The sequence below is a fragment of the Phalangium opilio genome, unplaced genomic scaffold (genome assembly GCF_054372755.1).
Source record: "Phalangium opilio isolate 3A_F unplaced genomic scaffold, DU_Popi_V2 ptg000042l_1, whole genome shotgun sequence".
In the NCBI taxonomy this organism is placed as follows: Eukaryota; Metazoa; Arthropoda; class Arachnida; order Opiliones; family Phalangiidae; genus Phalangium; species Phalangium opilio.
Window position 1 is genome coordinate 6,288,397 of NW_028324166.1, and position 18,979 is coordinate 6,307,375.

The 18,979-nt window shown below is 36.4% G+C and overlaps 1 protein-coding gene and 1 long non-coding RNA gene across 2 annotated transcripts in view; one reads left to right on the forward strand and one right to left on the reverse strand.

Moving 5' to 3' along the window:
• Positions 1-1,959: 1,959 nt before the first annotated feature.
• The window catches only part of LOC149678708 (uncharacterized), a 293,673-nt gene continuing 276,653 nt past the window's right edge, over positions 1,960-18,979 (reverse strand). The window contains exons 2-3 of the long non-coding RNA XR_016366130.1: positions 2,515-2,929; positions 1,960-2,213 (exon numbers count right to left, since the gene is read on the reverse strand). This is a non-coding gene — a long non-coding RNA (uncharacterized LOC149678708). The remainder of the gene's footprint in view (positions 2,214-2,514; positions 2,930-18,979) is intronic.
• LOC149678709 (uncharacterized) lies at positions 3,664-8,938 on the forward strand. Its single transcript, XM_089836664.1, has 9 exons — positions 3,664-3,956; positions 4,066-4,099; positions 4,158-4,300; positions 4,725-4,822; positions 5,794-6,062; positions 6,120-6,222; positions 6,945-7,071; positions 7,327-7,411; positions 7,486-8,938. Exons 1-9 carry the CDS (start codon positions 3,877-3,879, stop codon positions 7,606-7,608), a joined length of 1,062 nt encoding a protein of 353 aa, XP_089692790.1. The 5' UTR covers positions 3,664-3,876; the 3' UTR covers positions 7,609-8,938.

The window sequence follows — 18,979 nt, forward strand, 5'->3', positions numbered from 1 at the left end:
AATGATATACATACACAGCATAATCAAATATCGCGAGTAATTAATGTTATACCTTTTGATCTCTAAACTCCTGAACTTACCTTAACGTTTATTCTTGAGAGATTTCTCTTCACAATAGAATTCGCTTGACAACGGCTCTGAACGAAAGGTGTATTTCCAAATACCAAAACAAACTTTAATAAATATGGAACATTCAACCATTTCGACACATCATTATGCATTGGCGTCAGATCTACATCCCACTCTCTGTTTTGAATATATTGACATTATCAAGAGGTTTTAACTGAGAGTATGAACTTTCATTGTCAGGTGTTTTCTTAACTTCTCATCGAAGAGAAACAACAAATGATATAATATTTTTGCCAAGCACCTGCGGTTTAGCTTTTTGGGAGGGTCAATGATCAACTGTTCGTTAAGCGCGAAGCGACTGGACGTGGAGTGCGTAAGAGTGGGGGATCATGAGTGTTTAAGGCCTGGAGAACGTGACCTATAGGTCTATTGGTAAGCTGAAGTGAATTATCTCCACAAATAATTTAGTTCGAGCCCTTTAACATCGGTCTACTCTCTTTAATCTACACTCTTTGCTCTTTTTGTACGACCGTCAGTCATATTTGTTGTAACTAAATTCGCTGGAGAATCTTGTGTGATTGAACGATTTCCATCCAATATCATCAGCTAAAGACTTGGAAAGGGACTAAGACTATTTCTATTTACTTCTCTTTCAAGCCTCTAACTACCGCAAGATCGATGTTTGCATAAGCATATTGATTGTTGCAAAATTTCTAAACACAAATCAGAATCACTCATATCACCATTAAATTTCTATCATTTATTTAAGTGTTCTTTATGAATATTTTGCTTTTATTTTGCGACACTTTATTTATTTCTAAAAACACAGTGTGTAAGAGATCAGTGTATAGTGAAAGTTAAATATAAAACAAAAGGATCGAGAAAGAGTTCCAAAGTTCAAAATTTTTCGTCTAAGTTACATTTTATTAAAATTAATCCAAATGAATTTACACGTTAACCAGTGATTTTTTAATGAACCGGTTAAATAATTCTACAGCGCTAGATTTTACAAGTTTGAGTAAGGTTAGTTTTTTTTGAAATTAACTTGTCCGCCTACAATGACCACTCGTTTTCACTTTTTTGTAACGACCAATATCAATTGTCAACGATTACGTTTTCTCTATGGGATATAGTACATAGTATTACTCCGCGGATGGTTTGTTACTTAATGAAAACAGAGAGCTTTTATAATAGGGAGTGGAAACTGAGGAATATTATGTAGCTCAAAAATCACGTGATCAACAAAACTGGCCAGGTCTCTTTCCGGTACTATTTTTTGTGGCTCTAGGGTGGGTCTAGTCTCTAGAATGTGGCCCCTCCCTTTAGGGTGGGTCTAGAATGTTGCGGGAGGGTATACGGGAGATGGACACTACCTTTTTAGGGAAAGGGAAACGTCTGACTTAAAATAACTCCTCATGGCGCCAGTCGCACTGTAAATCGCGAACCCTTATTGGGTAATCGTACAACCAACAGTGATTGAGGGCAAGCTTTAAAATTAAAGGAGTGTCATGTGACCGGAAATTTTCCCGGTCAGTTTTAGCGTCGCAGCCTACTTGTTTGAGCTACATTGTATTTAGAACTGTCAAAGGCAAGAGCTTCCACTCACTATTATAAATTCTCTCTGATGAAAATGAAAAATAAAATTTATTATAGACGCGCGTAAAGTCGAGCTTGTCTTTCGAAGTCATTTGCAACGGGTGAGGGCGTTCAGTGCCAACTAGAGCATATCCGACAAAAGTCGTCAAATGGCAAATATTGCAAGATAATTTTATCATAGTTTGTGCAATTCGAGCCATACAAAAATCGAAAGGTTAGCGTCATAACTATTTTTGGCGTTTCTTTTAAGCAATGCTACGTATGAAATTGTTCGTTTGCATTTATTGGTCCGACTAACTTGAAACATGGATGAAAAAAAACTAACAGGGATAAATCACGGCGGTAAAATGTTTGTTCGAAACGCACCCTCGCGGCCGAAATTATAAGAACCGGAAACATTCAATTTACCGATTCAATCACGGGGTCAAGTCGGTTGTTTTTTCGTCTGCTTTTTGTACCCACGTAATCGTAACCGGGAATGTTTGCTGTTCTCGCGGTTACGGCGAGCTCAGCCGCCGGCGGCTCGGGAATCGGGATACCGCTGATACCTAGCCAAGGCTTAGTGTAGTTTTCGTCGAGTCTACTATAATTCGCAGAGCTATTTTTCTGTTGGAATTAGGGAACTACTATAAATATTGAGTATAGTGTCTGGAATATTCTTTAGTTAAAACTATTCACAATACGAAAGATTATTTGGGAGTAAGGCACGAAGATCTTATCAATATGGGTAGCTTTTGCTTGGCCTATTTAAGACGCCGTGTATCTGTTTTTTACGAGGAATGTTTTCTATTCCCGCGGCTACGGGGAGCTTAGCCGCCGGCGGCTCGGGAATCGGGATTCCGCTGATACCTAGTCAAGGCTTAGTGTAGTTTTCAAGTCTACTATTATTCGCAGAGCTATTTTTCTGTTGAAATTAAAAAAAACTTATAATATTTAGTTGAAGACTTTAAATGACTCGAAAAGTTTCGAAACTTTAGCTTTAAAACGTTGAATATAACGTATGCAAGTTACCAACCCTAACAAATCATACGAAGATTCTCAAACGTCTAAAGTTGGAATCGACATTTTTAAATTAAAGTTCCCGAGGTTACCACGAGATGGCAAAATTTCTATAAATCTACTTCCGAATTTGAATCGGTAAATGAGCTAAAAAAATAAAATCGAAATCAAATCTGGCAGCCTTGTTGGTAACAAACGTGTTTCCCTCTTAGTAATGTAAAGTCTACGAGTTTGATTTATCCCTGTTAGTTTTTTTTCATCCATGCTTGAAAGCGGTAAAAATGCTTAAACGTAATGCGAGTCGCGTTAAAACTCTTTTCGTGAAAAGACGAAGCATAAATCATGGACCAAAAACAAACATGGATATATTTAAAAAGTTACTGAATTATTGCATGGCGTTTTTGAAACTAAGTTTTTACATTGGTGTCGGGTTAATTTGTTGCATACAGTTGTACATATTTTTGACTGTGTACTTGACGTATCCAACAAGCGTCGATTTGTCCATCGACGAAGACAGTGTATCATCCATACCAGGAGTAACATTTTGCGACGCAACCACGTAAATTTATTTTTTTACCAAGATCAAAGGCCTCTTGCTTATACTTTAAACATACCCAGTTTCACTAGACTAAACTCTTATTCCATAGACCTTTTCACACTTAGAGCGAGGGTGAAAAGGGGGTAAAATTCTAGAGAGGTGAGCATGCGCAGAAACAATGTTTTGTTGCCAGTCGTATTTATGTAACCATTGCTTTTACCTTACTAGTTAGGCATTAAGGCATTTGAGTTTATTTTTATAAAACAGTGTTGTATTAATGGTTGTAAAAGTATAAATTCAACTTCCAAGAAAAATTTTATCGAATTCAATTAATAGACGTAAAATTGGGGTAGTTAATAATATTCTACAGACCAAATTGGGCGCCAAGGCTTACGAGCGTGTTATACGCGGCGCTTTCGGGTACGGCATCCGCGATGTCCGCCGATGAAGCGTCGATCCCATACGGTCGCCAAGGCTTAGTGAGTTTTAACCAATTATTATCATTGCACCGTTTCCATTAGAACTTAAAAACTGTTTGTTTCTTAACATGGTTTTAATTTTACTCTCTCGTTTTAAATACTAGGCGTTTTATTTTAATATTAAATTACAAAACGTTCTAAAACACGCCCATCGTAGTTTATTTTAGACGTTAACTCCATTGAAGTGTAAAACTCATGGCAACAAACTTGCAACTGCTCATGCGCGGCCATAAGTGTGAAAAGGTCTATTGGCAGCATCGCTGTGTCCATAAAAAGTAATCGCTGTTACGATCTCTTCCATTTTGGACATGATATTTAAATTTAGACGAATAAACTTAATACGTAACATAATGATATTATTAACCAACACATTTAAATTTTCAGGTTTCGGAAATCTGCCTTGGAAAATATGTTACGAGTAATTTGAACATTTAATAATTTTCAACGCTGATTTAAGACAAGAAAATGTAATTTAGATGAACGCAAGTATGGAAAGTATCGAACAAACCATGTTAACACGAAGATACGAGTTGGTGACAAAAGAGGAAGACTTGATAATGATGTTAAAGCTTTACATGGATGACAAAACCTTTTTAAATGCCCAAGAAAAATGCATAAAGTATATACTCATTTTAAAAACTCTCACAAAGTAATAATGCAAATCCAAGGGACCAAATAAATTGCGGAGGGTGCTCTGTGTCTCATCACGAGTTATTATAAAAATGCTAAAACCCAAAAGAAACGCATCTCTTCATTCCCTACCGCAGGGCAGCGTTCATTTGTTGAAAGTTACGTCTCGGTCGTATCTGCATTTTTAGAAACGTATCTCTCAAATCAAGGTAGATTCAGTAGAGAACGATGCAAGTCACAACTTTGGCGAAATGGTACTGGTCCCTTGGAGTTGTTTCACTGTCTAACTATTGATGTTAAAGCGAGTTTGCCTCTGAACATTTTCTGGTTATGAAATGATTCAAAGTTTTCTTTTCTATTCATTCGCGATATTTAACTAAATACTTCATAATTTTCTTTGACAAATGTATTAGGGAATCAGTTTGGATCCTGTTAGGGACCAAAAGATCTTGTTGGTGTTTAAACCCAACTTGGAAAGATGCAACTTACACAAGAAACGGAGAATATATTGGTAAGTATTAATGCCCGTATATTCAACATTAATTTTGATAGGCATGCTGCTAAATAATTTGAGAAATATGTCCACTATACTTAACAAAGCCTAGCCAGTCAACTGCATGCCCAATTAATTTAACCCTAGAGTTTTACGCGACTAGAACGCAGTGCTGTTGGACCACAGTCTCTCTTCTTCAGCCAAGGTTCAGAAAACGGTACTGTGCCCTTCCCCGGTTGACATGATTACCGCTACCCTCTCACGGCGCATGCGTTCATTAATCCTCCTAGCTCTAGCATCATCAGCTTGTTTATAGTTTTGAATATCCCTCGTTAACAACAAGTATCACGTGACGCGTGTCTTTACCAACGGCTTGCGGGTCGACAACTCGAAGTTGCGCGCCACTGCATGCTGTATCAGCTTTGTTTTTTTACTTCTCCCTTTCTAGAACAAGAGAGATTTAATAATAGGGAGTGGAAACTGAGGAATATTATGTAGCTCAAAAATCACGTGATCAACAAAACTGGCCAGGTCTATTTCCGGTATAATTTTTGAGGCCCCTCCCTCTAGGGTGGGTCTAGAATGTTGCGGGAGGGTCTCTATGGGAGATGGACACTACCGTTTTTAGGGAAAGGGAAACATCTGACTTAAAATAACTCCTCATGGCGCCAGTCGCGCTCGAAATCGCGAACCCTTATTGGGTAATTGTACAACCAACAGTGATTGAGGGCAAACTTCAAAATTAAAGGAGTGTCATGTGACCGGAAACTTTCCTCGCCAGTTTTAGCGTCGCAGCCTACTTGTTTGAGCTACATTGTATTTAGCTCTGTCAAGGGCAAGAGCTTCAACTCCCTATTATTAATTCTCTCTGCTAGAACTGGTCTCCATTCTTATATATCCTCCTTCCCCCAACTCCACCTTCCGTCACCGGTTCTACAAACCTCCTATATTGTCCTGATTAATGAAGCCTCGGTTATTGTTAAATTTAGGTCTGTCGTTTATCGTGCACATAGACCCTTTGGAAACGACAAATGTAACGTTCCAGAGCTCCAGCGTCGCTTCTGGTTACTTGTACTTGCACAACGACGAGCATCCTCCTTCTACGAAAACATTTAACGTCAGGGTCGTTTCCGGTACGCATTACAATGTCCAATTTGTCAAGACCACGGTTTACCTTCTCCCACCACCCTATCAAACTATGTGCTATAGATACACCGGATATCAATACGGAAAATGGTCAAGGCTCCTCAATAAACAAGTAAATCATCGCTACATCTCGAGTTTCTTTTTGTAATATATTTTGTGAACATTTCAGACTTGCGAACAAGTATGCAATTGGGTAAAATTCCATCAATATTGTAAATGCGTTCCATTTGGAGATCCCATGCTCAAAGATATGATCATATGTGATAATAGCAGTTAGTATAGTTTATCTCCCAATTTACCGTCCGTAAATTACCGGTAATTTACCAAATACCGCGTTAATTACCGTTTTATAATTGACCGTAATTTCACAATGGTAATCTATCGGTAAATTACCAAACAATGTTCATTTTACACTTCGATGATCAATTATTTCTGTGTTTACTTCCAAAATGACTCACCAGGCGCTATTCGCTAACCAGTACTTACATAGTTGCGCTAGAAATTAGCCTTTTAATAAATCTGTAATTAGAAATCAGATTAGAAAGGCCACAGTTGCCGTCTTGGTAGAAAAAGCCACAAATACGTGAAAAGCAGTCAGATAGTGCTCACAATTAAGCTTTGTTTTAAGTAATGGATTGTAAGCACAGGAAAATATAAATTACCAAAAATTACCGACTGAACGGTAATTTTTGTTTTCCCAAAAATTCAATCGGTAATTTACCCGGTAAATTTCCGTTTTTAAAAATTACGGTAATTTCCCATCTCTAGCTCCCTGGTAACATCCATGATCAATAAAAATTTAATGCAATTACAGCCGTATAAAGAGTATCCATGAGATCTAGTGTAATCCCTTATGGAAGGTCTTTCCGTGTATTCGAGCTCCACACAAACAAACATACAAGAACAGATTTACGTAGCTCAAAACTACCACTTTAATGCCCATCCATAGACATTCGACCTTCGAACGATAATTTTTGTACTTTGCTAATTTTAGAAAAAAATCTATGCAACAATGCAACATTCACGAAAGAAATCAAGCAAAATTGTTCATTGATGTGTCGCAAATCTTGTGAATTGGTGTTTCACGACTTTTCCGTTACCTTCTCATCACAGATACACAAGTAAGCGAACCTTACCTTATTAATGCGGCGCAACACATTCGCTATTTGCCGAGTAGAGGCGTTGCTGCTCGTATTATGGGAAGGGCGACGCAGTGTGTCGAATATTCCGTTCACTTTGATTAGGTTAGAAAAGCCAAGAGCTTAAGAGGCGTACGTACTCGCCTTAAGACGAAAAACAATACCTTACTACTCAGGATTCGGCAAATACCGAATGCACAACTAATTCTGAAATAAAAAAACCCCGAAATTATTTAGTTTGTTCAAGAAACACAAGTCGACAATATTCATTGACACCGATAGCGCTAGAAACGTGAGGTATTACCATAATCCAAGGATCAGTGTAAGTACAAATTAATCGGTTCTGTACACCGTCTATACTATTCTTTGCCATTAGAATAGTTTTCGATTTTGCAGACTGGAGATGTATTCAGCAACGTGGGCGGTTATTTGGGATTATGGTTAGGTTTATCGTTTCCATCGGTATACAATTGCTTCGAGTATATTTTACTCAATGTTATTCGAAGAAGAAAATATTGAAAAAGAGTTCAACAAGGAACACTACGTTTACGATTTTTGAACTATCAAAGCTGTCACTTTTACCAGTCCCTTTTACGATTGCATTATCCATGGAATCGTGTGCGTCGCCTATTCGCGTGCATCCAATGCCCCCACTAAATAACTAACTGAGTATCAGCGCATAACTCCGATGGTTATTACATAACGACTCGGAGTAATAAATGATATGTGGAAATTCTGGTTTTTCACGTATCGAGTGTTACAGGCTAAACCACACTCATTGCTAAATTTAAGTTTCCAATAAGTTACACTGCGTTGGTACTTACATAATTTCTGAATAAATTTGCAAGTTTTTTTCTAATCAATCCATGTGGAATGAAATTTAGCACGAGATTTAATAAATAGTAATATAATTAGTAGAAGAATCGATAAATAATTTTCATTTCTCCCTCCCTGTAACAAGCGATGAGAGAACTTGTAACCTCCACGCAGAAGGGTTTTGACCTGGTGTCACTGTCCCAGGATCGAACCTGGCGAAAGCAATAATGTTTACCTATTACAGCGTGGTAGTGATAAAAAAGCGTATATGCAGATAAATTACAGCTTAAATTTTTTGTAAGGGTTTAGCTTTATGAATAGCCCCTAATTGAGCATCGTGTTCATTGAAACCAGAGAGAATTTATAATAGGGAGTGGAAACCTAGGAATATTATGTAGCTCAAAAATCACGTGATCAACAAAACTGGCCAGGTCTATTTCCGGTACAGCCTTTTGTGGCCCCTCCCTTTAGGGTGGGTCTAGAATGTTTTAGGGAAAGGGAAGCATCTGACTTAAAATAACTCCAAATTGCGCCAGACGCACTTGAAATCGCGAACCCTTATTGGGTAATTGTACAACCAACAGTGATTGAGGGTAAACTTTTCAATTAAAGGATAATCATGTGATGGGAAATTTACCTGGCCAGTTTATTTAGCACTGTCAAGGGCAAGATCTTCCACTCCCTATTATAAATTCTCTCTGTTGAAACTGGAAGTTGTAAAAAAAACTTTTGTTTCTTGATAAAGAAAAAACTTTTGTTTCTTGAAAAAGAAAAAACTTTTGCTTCTTGAAAAAGAAAAAACTTTTGTTTCTTGAAAAAGAAAAAACTTTGGTTTCTTGAAAAAGAAAAAACTTTTGTTTCTTGAAAAAGAAAAAACTTTTGTTTCTTGAAAAAGAAAAAACTTTTGTTTCTTGAAAAAGAAAAACTTTTGTTTCTTGAAAAAGAAAAACCTGATATTTCATACACAATTTAGTGTTTACAGTGAGTACGTATAAGAAGGAGAGTCAAAAAGGGAAAGGGGTAGGTAACTATATGGGCACAGCTTGATATAAATATAATATAACGTCTCTGATTTTATCCCTCTCTGTTGCGCTAATTGGGCATGTCTCTCCGAGGCTCCTTCTCATACGTGCTTACTGGTGTTTATTGTTTACGCAGCAACGAAACACACAACAGTGAGTCCCTAACCCGCAAGGGAAACACCGGTTAGCTTAACTAGTAAATAACTTGAACTCAATCGGTCTGTTTAAATTATTAGAGGTTAGATTCACATAGGGCTATAAAATGATCAATAAAAAATAAATTTAACCGAGCGAAGCTCTATTTAAAGAAATATGAGAAAAATATAAAAAAGTCAAACAAATGTAACAATGGCTTGGAAAGACCATTTATAATTTTAACAAACGTCGTTTATGTCAACTGAAAAGAAATGTTTTTATGAGTGATATAAGGGCGTTGTCGACGCTAAAGTAGTGTACAAGAAACTGAAAAACTCAATATTCGGAGGCGTAGCCTTGACCAGTAATAAGATAGGTAGGCGATACGGGTCTTGTTGTAAGGGGCATACAACAGCCGAGCTTCGACCGCGGCAAAGTTTCTTCTGATCGCGTCTAGTATCATTGCTAGTTCATATTTAAAAAAATTTCAAAACTCTTCAAACTAAATTTAATTATGGTCCTCGACAAGTTTTCGTGTAATAACGACAATGTCAATATTATAATTCTATTAAACAAATTTGAACAATACTTTTAGAAGATTACTTTCATCTGTTTGGAAATTTGTGATACCTCAATCGAAGACGTTTCTCAAACTCCACTTAGTCCACACGCTTCAAACTAACAAGTTGGGAAACCAAAATAAACCTCTCCTAGTCGGGACTAGGGCTATGTACCAAATCCTGAGGTTTTTCTTAAATAATTTAGTAAATATAACTGATATGAATTATTTTTAATGGTTTGTAATTTACATTAGTTCCAGTTAAGTCGTTATAAGAAACGATATTCCTAAAACCATTTTAAACATAGCTATTGTTAACTTTTTACTTCTAGCGTATGCCTCTTTAACTATTTTTTGTAAAGTTAAGTTATATAAGGCGATTGACTCACAGAAAATGTTTGGAAAACCCGCAATTGCGTGAACCTTTGGTGCAAGCCTTGCCATTGGGACGCTAAACGTTTCTCATAACCATAGCCGATCGCAGCGTACATCTTAACCCTAACGATGATAGTGGAGTAGAAGCCAATATTGATTTCTATGAACTGCGAACGTGGTCCGGATTTTGGGAATACGTTTGCTCCGATTTGCCAACTGCGAACGCGGTGACAGACAGTTACGACCAGTGTAATATCTCTCCGTCACTCGGAGAGGAAAAAAATACGTACACGTGGCAATAATTTCTTTACTTTCAAAATATGGAAGTTCCCGATTGTGTGGAAAGTAGCATCGTTTTCCATACCATGTATAAATGTTTAAAATTTCTGGGTGCTTTCCATGGCCTAGAAAACACGAGATCGAGCCAAGTTCGCTCCATCGTTACACGTGGTTTAATTACCTTCTTATTGGTGGAGTCTGTACGGCTACTACTGTACCCTTTGTATAGCAATTTGAATGACGTAATTGAGACATTGAATTCTTTAATTTCCATAGCTACAGTGTTTTCTCTACTTTACATCGTTAATGTATCAATGTCAAGGCGTGGTGTTTTATTCACATGTGTAAATTCGCTATTTCGATCCAATGATCTACCAACACTTCATTCAAATTCGAACCAGAATTCTCAGATTTTCAAATTACGAATATTAGATTGGGTGCAAGTTATTATTTCACTTGCATTAACGATGTTTTCAATCCGTGAAAATTTAAATTTTTGCAACACATTTCAAATAGTACATTTATTCTATGATTGGGAATTTTTAAAGGAACACCCCGTTATTATCTATTTTCTAAATTGCATCTACGTAATTTCTTCTACGTTATGTATGTGTATTATTTTTTTCACACAATCAATAATAAGTTTTACTCTCGCAGCTATTATGGTTAAAATTCAGTCATGGGGTAAATATTTGATGAAAACTCCGAGTAAAACGCGTGAATTAGCGTCGCAACACACGACCATTCTTGAAATTATCTCTGATTTAGATTCAAAACTTCATGTCGTTGTTTTAATATGGATTGTGCAATGGGCTATGAATGCTTGTGGATGGCTTACGGATTTCTATCAATATGGTTTAGGCAAAAATATTTACCAAATAATTGATAAAATCGTTAAATTTTTGCTTTTGTGTAACGCCGCAATTGTACTATTCTTTATGTCGCTGATGTCTGATAGCGCTGAATTGTTACTGAACTTTGCTCTAAAACGTCGCCAGCGAAACGCTCTTGTTTTGGAACGCGGAGAAAACAGTTGCTTGAAAGACACGATCATGGAAAATTATTTGTTGACGAAAATAAGACTCGCTAAATATAGTTTCACTGTTTGGAATTGCGTATCAATTGATCGAAGTTTGTTGTTAACAATTTTTATGACTACTGTGTCATACTTTGCGTTCATGGCAACGTTAGTACCACAGCGAGGAAATAATTTCAATTCAACAAACTGGAAAGAATTATTCGAAGAATGTGAAACAAAATTGAACAAAACTTTATATTTACAAACATATAATTTTAAATGATCCACACATCAAGTTATCTTTCCCTTTCATCTGGCAATTTCCAAATTCTGTAAATACAAGTACAAATAAATCTAAATTTCATTGCATATATTATAGGTTCATAATGTATTTTTTGTTGTGATATTGCTATATTAATCAATGTTTCATTAAAGTTAACTAAATGAAGCGTTACTCGTTTTAAAATATTTTGAAAACGCCTTATCATAATAAAATGACAGTTCTTACTTCAATAAATCGTATTTAAAACCCGTAACAAAGAGAGTTTTAACATTGTTTTGACGGAAAATTAATCTTTCCCGTATATATATATGTTATCGTATATAAACAAAGAAAAGGGCGTAGTCTAGCGAACCTGATGCTAACACGACTGACGTGTCAAACTTTAATATTGCGTACTAGGAGGGGTTATTTTACCAGTAATTCGGACAGCGAGTGTTCGAGAGAGTTTATTCAAAGTCGAGCTTCAAAATCGGAAAAATCTTGTCTGACCGCGTTTAACAGGTAGTCAAAATTTCGAAAACGATTTTACCGCGGTTACCTCACAAAGTTTCTTGCCCTAAAATCTCTGTAGCGGTTGTGGTTGATCATTGCACAGGCTGAGTGTGGATTTTACGTTGGTCAAAAGACAGGTTTCTTGCACATAGTGTTGCAGGTAGTATGCAATTTCAGGCCCTCTTCCTATCTTTACCCGTCTCTATCCGTTACCAGGACTATTACCTCGTAACACATATTATTTGCATCCTCTTAAGGCCTCAAATTTATGCCGCTGCACCGTGAAAGATCAAAATCATTCTCCAAACATTTCGCGGCTGCTAGTATTGTGCCCTCTCAACTTTCTGAAAATTTCAAACCTGGACTTTCCTACTTAAATTGTTCTAATGAACTTTATCTACAAATGGCAGTATAACTCACTTAAAGGGACACTATTGGCAAAAATTAAGTATTATTATTCTGATTCCTTATGTTGAAATATTCCGCCTTGATTTTTTTTCTGATTTTTTAAAGCGCTATTTATAGTATTAAACAATTATTGAAGTTTTGTATCCAAAACATGCATTTGAATTTTAGTTAGTATAGGGCGCTGTCGGTTAGCTGTGGCATAGGGGCTAGCCACCACCCCTCTATGCATTGTAAAGGCGTTAGATAAGTATGGCAATAAGTCGCAAGATGACTTGGTCCAATTAGCTAGCTGAACCATTTTTTTTTTTGGTAAAGCGACCTACCGGCAATCAGCGCCCGCGATTTATAAGAGGCAATCCTCAAGGTTTTCTCAAGCGAGTCTCATTTGCGTCGTCAGCATTAGGTTCAGAAATATCTATTCTATTTTTTGGCACTCGAAAGAAAGACGCGGGTTCGAACGTCTAACGATTAGCGGACTAGGAACTTTAGTTATTAGTAGGTTTATGCTATTACGTTTCACCAGGTTTCACTTAAACTCGAAAACAATTTCTCTGCTGCTCCTTCTACAATTTCCACGCCCTGAAGACTCTAACACGGTTGTGGATGAATACTTTGATTAATTTCAAAATTACGGGGAAAACCCACCTTTCGCTCGAAAAACTTCAAAAGTAAATAGTACGGATAAGCGGAATTTTTTTTTTGTGTCAAATTATGGAAGATCCTGTTTGTGTGAAAAATAGGTTCGTTTTCTATTTTACTTATAAATGCTTAAAATTCCTGGGTGGCTTCCATGGCATACAGAACACGAGATCTAGTCAAATTCTGTCCATCGTTACGCGTGGTTTAATAACATTGATGTTGCTGAACTTTGCGCGATTAGACTTCTACTCTTTGTATAACGATTTGAATAACTTAATTAACTTCTTGAATAATGTAATTTTCATAGCAACAGAGTTCATTGTTATTTACGTCGTTAACTTATCAATGTCAAAGCGTGGTGTTTTATTTACTTGCCTAAACTCCTTGCTTCAATCTAATGATCTACCGACACTTGATTCAAATTTGAACCTTAATCATCAGAGCTATAAACTAGGGGTTTTGGATTTGGTGCAAATTTTCGTATTCGTTTTAGCAACGATCTATTCAATCGGTGAATATTTCGATGTTTTCTACGCAAATAATATAATTGATTTATTTTATGGTTTGAAATTTTTAAAGGAACACACCTTTATTGCACATTTTATAGTGTGCATCTATGCCATTTCATATACATTGTGTGTTTATGTAGTTTTTCTCGCTCAGTCAGTGATAAGTTTTACTATCGTGACTCTTTATGTGAAATTTGCATCATGGGGTGAATATGTGATGAAAACCCAGCGTAATACACATGATTTGGGAAGGCAACACACTATAATTTTGGAGATAATCTCCAATTTAGATTCGAAACTCAATGTGATTGTTTCATTATGGATTGTACAATGGGTTATAAATGCTTGTAGATATTTTACAGATTTGTATCAAAATGGTTTAGGCAGTTGCCCGAACGAAGTTTTGTATAAAATTGGAAATTTGGTATTTCCAATTAGCAGCGCAGTTGTTATATTCTCTTTGTCGCTAATGTCACATTGCAGCAAGTTGTTGTTGGAGTTTTGTCTCAAACGCCACCAGCAAAATGCTCTTATTTTCAACTTTCGAGAACACAGTAGCTTGAAAGACGCGATCATGGAAAATTATTTATCAACGAAAATAAGACTCGCTGATTTGAATTTCACCGTTTTGGGTTGCGTTATAATTAACAGTGGTTTATTGTTAACTATTTTTATGGGTGCAGTGTCCTATTTTGCGTTCATGGTAACCTTAATACCTCAAGAATGGAATTATTCGAATTTGACAACTTGTAAAGAATTAATTGAGGAATGTGAATCAAAATTGAACAGAACGTTGCTCTATTTAAAATATGTATAAAAGGCTTTGTAACAATAAAATGACAGTTCTTACTTCAATAAATAGTACCAGGAATGTATGGAGGGGGGTTGGAATGACTAAAGGAGCTCCCGGTGTTCCCTTGATGCTGGAAACATATGGCGAGGCCTTATCATTTATTAATTTTTTTGAAAAGTGTAGCTCCTCCCCCATCGTCTGCTTAGCCATCTCCTGAAAGTGGTCGTTTCAAACTAGGGACCGAGCGGATAGAGAGTGGAGTTAGCGGAAGAATTTTCCCCTTTTTGGCACACGCACTAATATCCCGACGGAGCAAAACTACTTGCTAATCATGTTCTGAAAACTAACTTCGCTGTACTTTTTCAGTACTGCTTATGACAATTCCTAGGAAAAACATGAAAAAATACAATGCATTTTCAATGGGAAGCTAACCTTAAAATGTGAGATTTTCCCCCTTTAACATTACAAAGGGGTGTCAAGTTCAAGTCTTATCTACAAGTTGGAAATTATTTGTTATCGACAAGCTGTAAAGAATTCATTGAAAAATGTGAATTCAAATTGAACAGAACGACGTATTTATTAAAATATAATTTTAACAGTTCTGGGTTTCAAGTTCTAATTCTCTCTTGTCCATATAAATAAGAAGTCCGTTTTTCCCAATTTCAAACATTTTATATGCATATCCTAAATCAACATAAGTTCACTTTAGACATAATGATCTCAATGCTACTTTCTCTTTTTTTGCATTACTACAAAGATCAATATTTCATTAAAATTAACGGAGCGAAATGTAGCATCGATGTATAATAATATCGGCAAACTTCAATAAATAGTAATATAAATTAAACTGTCTGAAGAAACTCCTGACAAAGAGAATTCTTGCGTGATGCTGACGGAGAATAAGTAAATTTAAAATGTCGTTCTGTTTGGCACCTGTGCGTTTTCGTCTGTAAACAGAGATAACAGAGTAGTATATTTAAACACGCTGATCGAATCGTAGCTCGATTTATAATAATATCTTCAAAAACCATTTATCAAAATAAAATGAGAGTATTTTATATAAAAGTGTCAGAACAGAGAGAATTTATAATAGGGAGTGGAAGCTCTTGCCTTTGACAGTGCTAAATACAATGTAGCTCAAACAAGTAGGCTGCGACGCTAAAACTGGCCAGGTAACATTCCGGTCACATGACTCTCCTTTAATTTTAAAGTTTGCCCTCAATCACTGTTGGTTGTACAATTACCCAATAAGGGTTCGCGATTTCGAGTGCGACTGGCGCCATTTGGAGTTAATTTAGTCAGACCGTTCCCTTTCCCTAAAAAGGTAGTGTCAGAAGTTAATGACTTCTTATCCTGGGAAGTATTGGACACTAAGGCTTTATATAGTATCCATCCCTGCTAGTCAAAATTGCCTATGGCAATCGTAAAAGAGGGTCGAAAGTTTCCTCCCCACAAGAAAAACGATCTAGTCTACTGAAAATAAATCCCACGCCGAGAGGCTGTGGCTCTCAAACTGTGGGGCGTGTTCAAAACTTCTTCACCGCCAACCGTTGAAAAGCCGTCTGTCTAGAACTCTCTGAAAATCCATTACAATCCCTTGGGCTAGGCCGCTAGGACCCCACGCTAGTTTGAACGGAATTTCTAGCAAACAGCTGTTCTTGTCACCGTTTCTGATTCGTTACTTAAACCACAGGACACACCTTAAAGTTTCGTTACTTGCCCGCTGCTGGCGCGCATATCAGCCTGCCAGCTTTAACCGAGAGAAGCGCCGTAGGTGGCGTGGTGATCGGACCTAATAAGAAGTTGGCTAACAGAGATGGTTCCGGATATGGTTATAGTCCAATACTTCCCAGGATAAGAAGTCATAAACTTCTGGTAGTGTCCATCTCCCCTAGACCCTCCCACAACATTCAAGACCCACCCTAAAGGGAGGGGCCACAAAGAAATAGTACCGGAAATAGACCTGGCCAGTTTTGTTGATCTCGTGATTTTTGAGTTACACAATATTCCTCAGTTTCTACTCCCTGTTATAAATTCTCTCTGGTCAGAAGAAACACCCGACAAAATTCTCTCTGGTCAGAAGAAACACCAGACAAAGTGAACTCTTGCGTGATTTTGACGGAGAATCAATATTGTAAAGAGTGCTTCTGTTTGAAACCTTTGTGTTTTCGTATGTAAACAATGATCAATCAATGAGAAAAGTGAGTGTGGTAAGATCACAAGGCTTATTTATCGGAAAAGCTTCGTGAGATTCTAACTGTACAATGACTAGTCTGACGGCGTCTGCTACCACCCATAAATAAATTTTAAATTGTCGGAATTTCGAATACAATTTCTCAGCTGCTCCTTCTAGAATCTCCACGCCCTGAAAACTTTAACCCGGTTGTGGATGAACACTTAAATTAATTTCAAAATTACGGGAAAAACCCAGCTTTCCCTCGAAATATTTCAAAAGTAAATAATACGGCTTTTTTTCGTGTCAAATTATGGAAGTTCCTGTTTGTGTGAAAACTAGGTTCGTTTTCTATTTCACTTTTAAGTGTTTAAAATTTCTGGGTGGTTTCCATGGCGTACAGAACACAAGATCTAGTCAAATTCGGTCCATCGTTACGCGTGGTTTAATAACATTGATGTTGCTGGACTTTGTGCGATCAGACTTCTACTCTTTGTATAACGATTTCAGTAACTTAATTAACTCATTGAGTAATGTAATTTTCATAGCGACAGAGTTTATTGTTATTTACGTCGTTAACGTATCAATGTCAAAGCGTGGTGTTTTATTTACTTGCCTAAACTCCTTGCTTCAATCTAATGATCTACCGACACTTGATTCAAATTTGAACCTTAATTATCAGAGCTTGAAATTAGGGGTATTGGATTTGGTGCAAATTTTGGTATTCGTTTTAGCAATGATCTATTCAATCCATGAATATTTCAATGTTTTCGACGCAAATAATGTAATCGATATATTCTATGGTTTAAAATTTTTAAAGGAACACCCCGTTATTAACCATTTTATAATGTGCATCTATGTAATTTCATATACATTGTGTGTTTATGTAGTTTTTTTCACTCAATCAGTGATAAGTTTTACTATCGTGACTCTTTATGTGAAATTTGCATCATGGGGTGAATATATGATGAAAACCCAGCGTAAAATACATGAATTGGGAAGGCAACACACTATAATTTTGGAGATAATCTCCAATTTAGACTCGAAACTCAATATCATTGTTTCATTATGGATTGTACAATGGGTTTTGAATGTTTGCAGATGTTTTACAGATTTTTATCAAAATGGTTTAGGCAATTACCCAATAGTAATTTTGTATAAAATCGGAAATTTGGGATTTTCAATTAGCAGCGCAGTTGTTCTATTCTCATTGTCGCTAATGTCACATTGCACCAAGTTGTTGTTGGACTTTTGTCTAAAACGCCACCAGCAAAATGCTCTTATTTTAAACTTTCAAGAACACAGTTGCTTGAAAGACACGATCATGGAGAATTATTTGTCAACAAAAATAAGACTTGCTGATTTGAATTTCACTGTTTTGGGTTGCGTTATAATTAACAATGGTCTATTGTTAACTCTTTTTATGGGTGCGGTGTCGTATTTTGCGTTCATGGTAACGTTAATACCGCAACAAGGGAATAATTCGAATTTGACAAACTGTAAAGAAATTATTCAAGAATGTGAATCAAGATTGAACATAACTTTATATTTTTAAAAAAATAACTTTCATTATCGAGTTTTTTCCCTTTCTTCCTGGCAATTGACAAGTACTGTAAATACAAGTACAAATCAATGTAATAAGCACTGCAGGTACTATAGTTTTTTGATGTGCTATATTTTAACATGCACTTTAAATTTTGAAAGGTTCAAAATGTATTTTATGTTGTGCTATTGCAATAAGGATCGATGTTCCATTAAAGTTAACTCAGTGAAACGTACGTTGCTCTATTTAAAATATCTAAAGAAGGCTTTGTCATAATAAAATGACAGTTCTAACTTAACCACTAAGCTGTTTTTTTTTCACTATTTTGACGCAAAATAAATGGTTCTCAAGGCGGGTCTGTTTCAAACTTCCGTGTTATCGTACATAAACAAAGCAAAGGGCGTAGTCTAGCGAAACTAAGCTAACTTGACTAAAGTGTCAAACTTTAATTTTGCCTAATAGTATAGGGCTTATACAGTTTACCAGCAATTCGGACAGCGAGAGCTGAGGGTTCTTAACAGTCGAACTTGAAAATCGGAAAATCTTGTCCGGCCGCGTCTAATAAGTAGGCCTAGTCGAAATTTCGTAAACAATTTTGCCGCAGTTCCCTCACAAATTCTCTTGCCTCTGTTACGGTTGTAGTTGATAAATTTTATCAAAGTCAAAACTAGTAGAGGAAAACGAATAGAATTTCGCTCAAAATTAAAGTTTACGTATTTGCGGTATTAATATTTTTCCTTGTCAAACCATGAAAATTCCCGATTTTCTATATCATGTTTAAATGCTTAAAATTTCTTGGTGCTTTCCACGGAATACAGAACACAAGATTTAGTCGTATTCGGTCCA